The sequence below is a fragment of the Nerophis ophidion genome, linkage group LG13 (assembly GCF_033978795.1).
Source record: "Nerophis ophidion isolate RoL-2023_Sa linkage group LG13, RoL_Noph_v1.0, whole genome shotgun sequence".
In the NCBI taxonomy this organism is placed as follows: domain Eukaryota; kingdom Metazoa; phylum Chordata; class Actinopteri; order Syngnathiformes; family Syngnathidae; genus Nerophis; species Nerophis ophidion.
The window spans coordinates 17869945-17882421 of record NC_084623.1 but is presented as its reverse complement, the minus strand read 5'-3'; the positions used below and the strand labels follow the sequence as shown (position 1 = coordinate 17882421).

The 12477-nt window shown below is 37.2% G+C and overlaps 1 protein-coding gene across 6 annotated transcripts in view; it reads left to right on the top strand.

Annotated features, from left to right (window-relative positions):
• Positions 1 to 12477, top strand: part of lrp1bb (low density lipoprotein receptor-related protein 1Bb) — a 993888-nt gene that overhangs the window by 499819 nt on the left and 481592 nt on the right. For all 6 annotated transcript variants that reach the window (XM_061918476.1, XM_061918478.1, XM_061918475.1 and 3 more), the window contains 2 exons: positions 4897 to 5133; positions 7416 to 7596. In XM_061918476.1, coding sequence (XP_061774460.1) covers positions 4897 to 5133; positions 7416 to 7596 — 418 coding nt within the window. The remainder of the gene's footprint in view (positions 1 to 4896; positions 5134 to 7415; positions 7597 to 12477) is intronic.

Sequence of the window (12477 nt, the reverse complement as noted above, 5' to 3'; positions counted from 1 at the left end):
CTCGTTTTGTTAAGTCAGATAATTTTGCTTAGTTCAAATAAAATACCCCTAATTTTTTGTATTTTTTTTTTTTTCTTGTTTTTGAACACTGACTTTTTGCAGTGTAGCAATAAAGGCAGTAGATCAAATTTACATTACAGTTAAGGGTGAGGGTATTTTATTTAACGAAGCGTCCACACTGCATAAACTGAAATCTAAGTGAGATGAAATATCTCAAATAAGGGTGATATTTGCTTATTTTCTGTCTGATAAGATAATTGTTCTCACTAAGCAGATTTTATGTTAGGGTTGTACTTGTTTTAAGGGTTTTGGTCCTAAATGATCTCAGTAAGATATTATAGCTTGTTGCTGAGATTTTATGACTTATATTGAGTAAAACATACTAGAAACTATAATGGCACTAGCATTTATTTAATTTAAGAATATTTTTCAACATTTTGAGCAAAAAGGTCTCCTTTTTTTCTACCGAGAAAATTGCACTTGTTATTAATGAGAATATTCTTACTTTAAGGTATTTTTGGGTTCATTGATGTTAGTTATTTTACTTGTTTTGGAAAGTCTTGACAAGCCAAATGTTCTTGTTCTATTGGCAGATAATTTTGCTTAGTTCAAATAAAATACCCCTATTTTTTGTATTTGTTTTCCTTGTTTTTGAACACTGACTTTTTGCAGTGTCGCAATAAAGGCAGTAGATCAAATTTACATTACAGTATTTTATGGGTATTTTATTTAACAAAGCGTCCACACTGCAAAAACTGAAATGTAAATCAGATTAAATATCTCAAAAAAGGGTGATATTTGCTTATTTTCTGTCTGAAAAGATCATTGTTCTCACTAAGCAGATTTTATATTTGTGTTTTACTTAGTTTTTTTGTTTTAAGGGTTTTGGTCCTAAACGATCTCAGTAAGATATTACAGCTTGTTGCTGAGATTTTATTACCTATATTGAGTAAAACATGCTAGAAACTAAAATATCAACTGTTGCAAAGCTGTGTCATCAACACTCACAAGTATAAAACTACTTTTTTAAAGTAATAATTACTTCAAGCATGAAAACAAAAATCATGATGCCGAGCGCATATCATTATGTCAAGATAATGGCGCTAGCATTTACTTAATTCAAGAATATTTTTCGACATATTGAGCAAAAAGGTCTCATTTTTATTCTACCAAGAAAAGTGCACTTGTTATTAGTGAAAATTTACTTATTTTAAGGTATTTTGGGTTTATTGAAGTTAATTAATTTTACTTGTTTTGGAAAGTCTTTACAAGCAAAATTTTCTTGTTCTATTGGGAGATAATTTTTCTTAGTTCAAATAAAACACCCCTAATTTTTGTATTTTTTTTCTTCTTGTTTTTGAACACTGACTTGTTGTAGTGTAGCAATAAAGGCAGTAGATCCAATTTACATTACAGTTAAGGGTGAGGGTATTTTATTTAACAAAGCGTCCACACTGCAAAAACTGAAATCTAAGTAAGATTAAATATCTCCAAAAAGGGTGATATTTGCTTATTTTCTGTCTGATAAGATCATTATTCTCACTAAGCAAGTTTTATATTAGTGTTTTACTTGTTTTACTTGTTTTAAGGGTTTAGGTCCTAAATGATCTCAGTAAGATATTACAGCTTGTTGCTGAGATTCTATGACCTATATTGAGTAAAACATGCTAGAAACTAGAATATGAAGTGTTATAAAGCTGTGTCATCAACACTTACAGGTACAAAACTACTTTTTTAAAGTAATAATTTCTTACTTCAAGCATGAAAAAAAAATCATGATGCCGAGCGCATATCATGATGTCAAGATAATGGCGCTAGCATTTACTTAATTTAAGAATATTTTTCAACATGTTGAGGAAAAAGGTCTCGTTTTTTTCTACCAAGAAAATTGCACGTGTTATTAGTGAGAATATACTTATTTTAAGGTATTTTGGGGTTATTGAGTTTAGTTAATTTTACTTGTTTTGGAAAGTTTTGACAAGGCAAATTTTCTTGTTCTACTGGCAAATAATTTTGCTTAGTTCAAATAAAATACCCCTAATTTTTGTATTTTTAATTCTTCCTCTTTTTGAACACTGACTTTTTGCAGTGTGGGAGTGCCTAAGCTATGACAAAACACCTAACAAAACAAATATTTTTCAGATTTTTTTCTTGTTAAGGAAAGTCTTGAAAAGCTGAATTTTCTTGTTCTATTGGTAGATAATTTTGCTTAGTTCAAATAAAATACCCCTAATTTTTGTATTTTTTTTTTCTTCTTTTTGAAAACTGACTTTTTGCAGTGTGGGAGTGCCTAAGCTATGACAAAACACCTAACAAAACATAAATATTTTCCAGATTTTTTTCTTGTTAAGGAAAGTCTTGAAAAGCTGCATTTTCTGGTTCTATTGGCAGATAATTTTGCTTAGTTCAAATAAAATACCCCTAATTTTTGTATTTTTTTTCTTCTTTTTGAACACTGACTTTTTGCAGTGTGGGAGTGCCTAAGCTATGACTAAACACCTAACAAAACATAAATATTTTTCAGATTTTTTTCTTGTTAAGGAAAGTCTTGAAAAGCTGAATTTTCTTTTTTTATTGGCAGATAATTTTGCTTAGTTCAATTAAAATACCCCTTATTTTTGTATTTTTTTGTTCTTCTTTTTGAACACTGACTTTTTGCAGTGTGGGAGTGCCTAAGATATGACAAAACACCTAACAAAACAAACATTTTCTTCAGATTTTTTTCTTGTTAAGGAAAGTCTTGAAAAGCTGAATTTTCTTGTTCTATTGGTTGATAATTTTGCTTAGTTCAAATAAAATACCCCTAAATTATTTTATTTTTTTATTATTATTTTTGAACACTGACTTTTTGCAGTGTGGGAGTGCCTAAGCTATGACAAAACACCTAACAAAACATAAATATTTTTCAGATTTTTTTTTCTTGTTAAGGAAAGTCTTGAAAAGTTGAATTTTCTTGTTCTATTGGCAGATAATGTTGCTTAGTTCAAATAAAATACCCCTAATTTTTGTATTTTTTTTTTTCTTATTTTTGAACACTGACTTTTTGCAGTGTGGGAGTGCCTAAGCTATGACAAAACACCTAACAAAACATAAATATTTTCCAGATTTTTTTCTTGTTAAGGAAAGTCTTGAAAAGCTGAATTTTCTTGTTCTATTGTCAGATAATTTTGCTTAGTTCAAATAAAATACCCCTCATTTTTGTATGTTTTTCTTCTTTTTGAACACTGACTTTTTGCAGTGTGGGAGTGCCTAAGCTATGACAAAACACCTAACAAAACATTAACATTCTTCAAAAAAAAAAATTGTTAAGGAAAGTCTTGAAAAGCTGAAATTTGAAAAGCTGAAATTTCTTGTTCCATTGGCAGATAATTTCGCTTAGTTTAAATAAAATACCCCTAATTTTTGTATTTTTTTTTCTACTTTTTGAGCACTGACTTTTTGCAGTGTGGGAGTGCCTAAGCTATGACAAAACACCGAACAAAACATACATATTTTTCAGATTTTTTTCTTGTTAAGGAATGTCTTGAAAAGCTGAATTTTCTTGTTGTATTGGTAGATAATTTTGCTTAGTTCAATTAAAATACGCCTAATTTTTGTATTTTTTTTCTTCTTTTTGAACACTGACTTTTTGCAGTGTGGGAGTGCCTAAGATATGACAAAACACCTAACAAAACAAACATTTTCTTCAGATTTTTTTCTTGTTAAGGAAAGTCTTGAAAAGCTGAATTTTCTTGTTCTATTGGTAGATAATTTTGCTTAGTTCAAATAAAATACCCCTAATTTATTTTTTTTTCTTATTATTTTTGAACACTGAGTTTTTGCAGTGTGGGAGTGCCTAAGCTATGACAAAACACCTAACAAAACATAAATATTTTTCAGATTTTTTATTGTTAATGAAAGTCTTGAAAAACCGAATTTTCTTGTTCTATTGGCAGATAATGTTGCTTATTTCAAATAAAATACCCCTAATTTTTGTTTTGTTTTTTCTTATTTTTGAACACTGACTTTTTGCAGTGTGGGAGTGCCTAAGCTTTGACAAAACACCTAACAAAACATGAATATTCTTAAAAAAAAATTCTTGTTAAGGAAAGTCTTGAGAAGCTGAATTTTCCTGTTCTATTGGCAGATAATGTTGCTTAGTTCAAATAAAATACTCCTCATTCTTGAATTTTTTTATCTTGTTTTCGAATGCATGCTCTATTTTCCTCCGTCCTGTACTTTCCATCCTTCGACACACATTGGGTGTTAAATCCTAGTGCTTTTCTTACCATGGTCACATTGGACTTTGAAATCTGGGTCTCTTCTCTTGCAAGACTTAATTGCCTCCTGGGTAGTTGGTGAGCTCCCTCACAAAATGATGAATTGAATTGAGGCATGTGTGGTCCTCACCCACAGCATTGTAGTCTCGTGGGGCCTATAGGGACTGGGAGTGAGGAGAGGTCTGCCTCTCTCCCTGGAAGCCCTCATTCATTCAATCCTCTTGCCTCTACAAAAGGATCCCAAAGGGTAGGAGCACATAGAGCCTAAGCGGCAGACAGGCCGCCGAAGAGCTGCCTCAGCTTTCTAGGCTTCACTGTTTGTCCTTCTATTGGGACACACATTTGGTTTAGATCAAAGACAGAGTCCACATCCAAGGTAAGTATTTACCACCACTATGTGCTCACGGGTTTTCTTTGTGCACTGCCAGACAACTTTTTTTTTTTAGCACAAGCATGATAGATGATCGCGAATTGTCATTGGCATTGGTCATTGTCTCCATTAAAGTGAATTGATAGTTCTGGCTTTCAGAACAATGTGCTTGCTGAAAGCGCATAATGCCAGGGGTCAGCCCTGAAAAATTAGACCCCAATTAATTGACAATAACAGTAAAATGGTCTCTCCTTTCTTGCTTCTTAGAGCCCAAAAACGAGCTCTTCATGTTCTACGGCAAAGGGCGTCCCGGGATTATCCGAGGCATGGACATGAACGTCAAGTCGAGCGACGAGCACATGGTGCCGATTGAAGACCTCGTCAATCCTCGAGCTATCGACTACCACGCGTCGTCGGGGCACGTTTACTTTGCTGACACCACCAGTTTTCTCATCGGAAGACAAAACATAGACGGAAGCCGCAGGGAAACGATCCTGAACGAAGGTAGGCATGTACTGTCGTATCCCACACCATACTTGCCAACCTTGAGACTTCCGAATTCGGGGGTGGGTGGGTGTATATGTTTTCAAGTATTTCTTATATGTATATATATAGATAATCAGTTCATGATTGAGTATATCTGTTCGCCCACGGTGTTCAATGGAGAAGTCTGATCTACAAAATTTGCAGGCAAGCATACCCCTTCCCCTCCGAGTTGTCCTGGATGAACTGAAATTATTTTTTCCAATGATTTTGGAACTCGCAAGAGTACTTCTTCTCCTTACTCGTCGTCGCCACGTCTCTTCTTCGTTCTTCTGCTTCGTCTCTTTTATGTCTTTGGACATTACTACTTGCCGTAGTTTTGAAGCAATGCATGATGGAATCCGGATGTTGTTCCGGCTGGAATAAACACGCTAAGAAATGGCTCCGTGCCTGCCTACTTTATGAGTTACCTATGGAGCCTATGGAAAACGGAGACATATATAATAGTCTCCTTTTCAGGTGAGAGAGGACGCTAAAGGCAGTGCCTTTAAGGCACGCCCCCAATATTGTTGTCCATGTGGAAATCCGGAGAATGGTTGCCCCGGGAAATTTTCGGAAGGGGCACCGAAATTCGGAAGTCTCGATATAAGGGAATGTATGTACATAGCCTTCATCTTCTCGATGTACTCAAAATGTACTATTTACACCCGCATTTGTTTGACCTGTGTGAACAAACTGTAGTTGACAGCTTTTATTAGCCTTGCTTTATACACATGATTGCTTTAGTAGTTGCATAGCTGTCATTTGATATCACGCAAATACAAAAAAACTAAGTACTGCACACTTAGTTTTCATATTAAGCTCATAATCCAAAATGTAATTTCATACAGTGAAATTAATCGAGTATTTATTTTTTCTGCCCTAGGCACCCCAAAAACAACGCCATTTTAACATGTAAGACGCTTTTACATAAAAACAATTGACTTCTAGACAATGGATAATGAAAACAATACAAGAAAAACAATCCAAAATTATGCACTACCAACAAATACAGTGGGCACGTTAACTGCTAGCATACTTGTGAGAACGTTAGCATGCTAGCCTTTTTTTATTATCATGCTAACGTTTTATGCTACTTTCTATTTCGACACCAACAAATACTGCGTTTTGGTGTTTCCGCTTACTCAGCCATGTGCTAGCTTAATGTTAGCATGCTAGTATGCTAACATTAGCGTTAGACCGTTTACAGGTAATATTACACTTTTTTTTTGCCTATTTCCGCATTCATACACCTTAGGGTTACATAACTTGGAATGTGACACATGTTAAGAGATAGCGTGCTAATGTTAGTATGCGAACACGCTAACATCAACGTGGTATTTTTGTTTTTCTACTAAATTTATGCATTTTTGTCTAACTCTGCAGCCATACTGTCATTTTTTGGTGATCATGTTTAGTTTGGGTATGCTCTGTTTGGTTTTTGCACTCTGTCAGTTCCTGTTTCATCACCATGACTACAAATCAGTTCACCTGTCCTCACGACTCACGCACCTGATTCATTTGAACTCACGCACCTGTTTTTAATCACCACATCACTATTTAAGCCTGTCATTTTCTGTTGGTTGGCCTGGCGACATCACACTCCTGACACTTCTGATTGCTCACTTCTCGCCATAGTTTCATGCTTTTCACTCCACAGGAAGTGTAGTTTTGTTTCATGTCCTTAGTCTGTTTATATGTTAGTTTTGTTCCTACATTAAGTTTCTTCCCCTCCTTGTGCGCGCCCTTTAGTTTTTGTAGTACTTTTGAGTGTTAAAATTAGACTATGTTCGTACCTTCTACCGTTGTCCGGAAAAGTCAGTTTGCATCCTGGGAGAACAAACTTCGCCGCAAGTTGTGAACCCCCCGTCATGACACATACACGTTTGTTATAAAACTTGGTATTTGAAACATGCTAATTTTATGCATGTTTTGAGTCATATAACTTTGTATGCGACACTTGTTAACTGCTAGCATTCTGATGTTAACATGCTAGCATATGAATATGAGCATGCTACCTTTTTAGCTGATTCCAAGTGTTGTTGTTTTTTTCGGTAATTAAACCGCCATACACCTTACAGTCATGTAACTTATTATATCAAATACTTTTTATCTGGACCACAAGGAAGTGTTTTAGATGTAGATTAAAATCATCTTAGGTCCTCTTTAAAGTTTGCTACATCAAGAATCAAGATCAAAATGAAATTTGGTGTACATCCTAAGACCCATTATTCCAACATTTTGATCCAATGATTTGCTCATAGAACTCGACAATGTGGAAGGAATCTCTGTGGACTGGATTGGGAATAACTTGTATTGGACCAATGATGGCTACAGAAAGACAATCAGTGTTGCCAGGTTGCAGAGATCCTCTGAAACCAGGAAAACTCTCTTGGAAGGGAACATGTCACACCCACGAGCCATTGTGGTCGACCCTCTTAACAGGTAAGGAATGATGTTTTAGTTGCAATATATTTGTGTGTGAATTTTCTCTTAGTGGTGTACTCATGTTTGTGTGTAGACTTATTTCAAAGGAACAATAAACATACACTGTTAGGTTTATATAGAACTGGTGGCACCAGGGCCAGATCCGGCCAGGAATGACACCAAACCAGCCCCTGAGTTTGGTTCAAAATGTGGAAGAAACATTTTTTTGCAGCTAATTCCTAAAATCCCGAGGATGCCCCTGTCGTATCGAGGAACTTGGACCACCGTAATCCCACTGGCAGATCCTCGCATTGACATTTTATCCTTGCTAGCAAACGTCCAACACTCCGATCCAAACTTTTAATTTACATAACTGAGGCGTTCTTCAAAGCACCCCTTTAAATCCACTCCTTATGGCAGTTACACATTTTTTGGTAATGTGATTTATGCCTGGTCAGTAGCCTTGTGGTTAGAGTGTCTGCCCTGGGATCGGTAAGTCGTGAGTTCAAACCCCAGCCGAGTCATACCAAAGACTATAAAAAAAACTGTAATAACCTCCCGGTTTGACACTCAGCATCAAGGGTTGAAATTGGGGGTTAAATCAACAAATTGATTCCCGAGCGCGGCCACCGCTGCTGCTCACTGCTCCCCTCACCTCCCAGCGGGTGGAACAAGGGGATGGGTCAAATGCAGAGGGTAATTTCACCACACTTAAAGTGTGTGTGTGACAATCAGTGGTACTTTAACTGTATGTAACTAATGTGTTGATGTAGCTTGTTTACTTCGGATGCAGTAAGTAGTCAATCAATCAATCAATCAATGCTTATTTATACAGCCCTTAATCAAAAGTGTCTCAGAGGGCTGCACAAGCCACAACGACATCCTTGGTTCAGATTACACATCAGGGCAAGGAAAAACTCAACCCAGTGGAATGACAATGAGAAACCATGGGGAGGACCGTAGATGTTGGTGACCCCCCGCCCTCCAGGGGAGTCCGGTGCAATGGACGTTGAGTGCGTCTAGCGTAATATTGTGAAAGTCCAGTCCATAGTGGATATAACATAATAGTGAGAGTCCAGTCCGTAGTGGGGCCAGCAGGACACCATCCCGAACGGAGACAGGTCAGCAGTGCAGAGATGTTCCCAACCGATGTACAGGGGAACAGTCCATCCCGGGTCCCGATTCTGGACGATTCTGCCCCCCTCTCCACAAGAAAGAGGGGGGCAGAGCAGAAAAGAAAAGAAACGGCAGATCAACTGGTCTAAAAACGGGGTCTATTTAAAGGCTAGAGTTTACAAATACTGTATGTTTTAAGATGGGACTTAAATGCTTCTACATCTTCTTTAGTTGTACTTGTGGTGTTCCCCAAGGTTCCATTTTAGGTTCTCTTGTTTTAGTCATTTGAGCCATCATTTGGCTGTCAAGTTCAGTTAAAAGAAAAATCATAATTGTGCAGCAGAGTCTTAGCATCACTAGAGTGTTGCCATAGATATGATTAGACTTGCTTTTTTTGCAGAAAGTACTTAAAAACAGAAGTCTGCTCTTGTAACGCTGACCAAATAAATAAAACCAAATAAAATGTCTACTGTAGAGGACGCTGGTTCTCCGGAATTTACAATAAAAGACTAAAAAGTGAAGGGAGAAGTCCGGCCCCTTGGTATTATGATCCGCTGCCCGGATCATAGTATATCCTGGTTTTGTTCCGTTTTGGTATAATGTTCTACTGATGTTTACCTTAGTTCCTGGAGGCACTTCCTGTCTGTTCTGTTACTATAGTCACGCATTAGTGTCACCTGCCTCTTGTTTTTGAGTCAAACCCTGTTTGTAAATACTGTCCTTATTCAAGCCTGCCTTTTCCATTGACTCGTCCTCGCTTCCTAGTTTTGTTGCACGCAACAAGTGACTACGCTGATTCCCTATTCCGGGAAACCTCCTTTGTACTTGCTAGCTTCCGCGCTATGCTTTTGTTTTTTCTAGCTCCCATGCTAGTTCTGTTGGTTTTGTCTTTTGTTCCTCGTGCCAGTTTTTCTGTTCTTAGTCTGTTTTTAGTTTAAATCAATCTATATTTCTTACCTTACGCTGTGCCCGAGCCCGAACTGCATTCTGAGAGAACGCACCCGCATCACCACTTGGTCCAGAGCTTTATGGAAATGTGGCCCAAAACCAACTTCAGTTGAATACCTCTGCTTTAAACTGGCTTTGACTATTTTAGATTTGTACCAAAGTTAATCTCTTCAGTGCGGAAAAACGACATAAAATACATAAGAAGTGTACTCACTGCTCACATAAACCCTCATTCAGTGGAGCTCTTTTGTTTGTGAGGAATAAATGAGATGTTTGTCTATATGCCTGGAGATGAACCACTCTTACCAGCTCATTAGCCAGGGTTAACATTCTTGATTTGTTCCTCTGTAGACGCAATACATCATTTCCTTTGTTAATTGAGGCAAAGCGTATGATAGACAAGATGCTGCAGAACTCAATTAAAGTTTTCCAATATTTTTTTTTTGTTGTAGATTGCCTATTAACACAGTTTAGGCACAATTAACACTTGATTTGTTACTCTATTATTTAAGTAATCTTAATGATACACACGTACTTGGTCAATTGACAAAACCTAATTTCCCTTGAAGGGGAACTGCATTTTTTGGGGAATTTTGCCTAACGTTCACAGTCATTATGAGAGACTAGAAAACAAACATTTTAGTTTTGTTTTCGCTTTCTAACATGTAAAAAAAAAGCTTGTTTTAATGGGAGCGATCGATTCTACTAGGGATGTCCGATAATGGCTTTTTTTCCCAATATCCGATACTGTTCAACTCTTAATTACCGATACCGATATCAACCAATACCGATACATACAGTCGTGGAATTAACACATTATTATGCCTAATTTTGTTGTGATGCCCCGCTAGATGCATTAAACAATGTAACAAGGTTGTCCGAAATAAATCAACTCAAGTTATGGAAAAAAAACGTCAACATGGCACTGCCATATTTATTATTAAAGTCACAAAGTGAATTTTTTTTAAACATGCCTCAAAACAGCAGCTTGAAATTTGGGACATGCTCTTCCTGAGAGAGCATGAGGAGGTTCAGGTGGGCCGTTTTTGGGGGATGGGGGTAGGGGCTTGCGGGGGTGTATATTGTAGCGTCCCGGAAGAGTTAGTGCTGCAAGGGGTTTGGGGTATTTGTCCTGTTGTGTTACGGTGCCGATGTTCTCCCGAAATGTGTTTGTCATTCTTGTTTGGTGTGGGTTCACAGTCTGGCGCATATTGGTAACACTATTAAAGACCTACTGAAATGAGATTTTCTTATTTAAACGGGGACAGCAGGTCCATTCTATGTGTCATACTTGATCATTTCGCAATATTGCCATATTTTTGCGGAAAGGATTTAGTAGAGAACAGCCACGATAAAGTTTGCAACTTTTGGTCTCTAATAAAAAAGCCTCGCCTGTAACCGGTGTAGCAGACAATGTGTCCGTGACGTCGCGGGTTGTAGGGCTCCTCACGTCCTCACATTGTTTATAATCATAGCCACCAGCAGAAAGTGCAATTCGGACCAAGAAAGCGACACGTTCCCCATTAATTTGAGCGAGGATGATAGATTCCTGGATGAAGAAAGTTAGAGTGAAGCACTAAAAAAAAAAAAAAAAAGAAAAGGTGCCGGCTCCAGGCAGATGTAATTAGACACATTTACTAGGATAATTCTGGAAAATCCCCTATATGCTTATTGTGTTAATAGTGTTTTAGTGAGATGATAGTCATTCCTGAAAGTCGGAGGGCTGCGGTGAACACCAGTGTCTCTGAGAGAAGCCAATGGAGGAGCCAAGATCACAGCTGCCTTTTTGACAGCTACAGGAGGAGGTCGCATAATCCACTCAAGTCTCCGACTTAATATCACAATTTTCCCATCCAAAAACTTGCTGGTTGACGTAGAGAAACATGTTCGCTTGACCAGTCTGTGTTAAAGCTTCACAACAAAAAAAGAAACACCGGCTGTGTTTTGGTTGCAATCCACCGCTTTCCACCAACAGCATTCTTCTTTATAGTCTTCATTATTAATTGAACAAATTGCAAAAGATTCAGCAACACAGATGTCCAAATTACTGTGTAATTATGCAATGAAAAAAGACGACTTTTAGCCGTGAGCGATGCTGGGCTAATATGTCCGCCACAACCCGAGACATCACAAACACGCGTCATCATTCCGCGACGTTTTCAACAAGAAACTCCACGGGAAATTTAAAATTGTAATTTAGTAAATTAAACCGGCCGTATCGGCATGTGTTGCAATGTTAATATTTCATCATTGATATATAAACTATCAGACTGCGTGGTCGGTAGTAGTGGGTTTCAGTAGGCATTTAAAGTTGTTTATACGGCCACCTTCAGTGTGACCTGTATGGCTGTTGACCAACTTTGCTTTGCATTCACTTGTGTGCATTAAAAGCCGATAATTTCCAATATTACATTTTAAAGCATTTATCGGACGATAATATCGGCAGTCCGATATTATCGTCCCTAGATTCTACCACTAAATCACTTTAAAAATGCATTCCACAAACATCAACCTGCATATCAACCAAACTGTAGAGATATTGTTATTGAAAGAGTGACAACTGATGATCACTTTTTCTAGCATACTAGCATGTCGGCGTGCTAGTATGCCTTTGAAGCTAACTACGGCAAGCGATAAGTTAGCTTTTATGTCAAAACGAAACGTGTTTGAGTTTCTAATGCACAACACTGCAATAAGACACCAATCTGTACTGACTGAAAAACATGATCAATCATACTACAGTAATTGTAAAGTATTAGCCCACATTTCATGTTTTGTTCGTACACAGCTGGCCAAAAATCGTACAGTATGTACTGTGGTTGTAATAATACACAC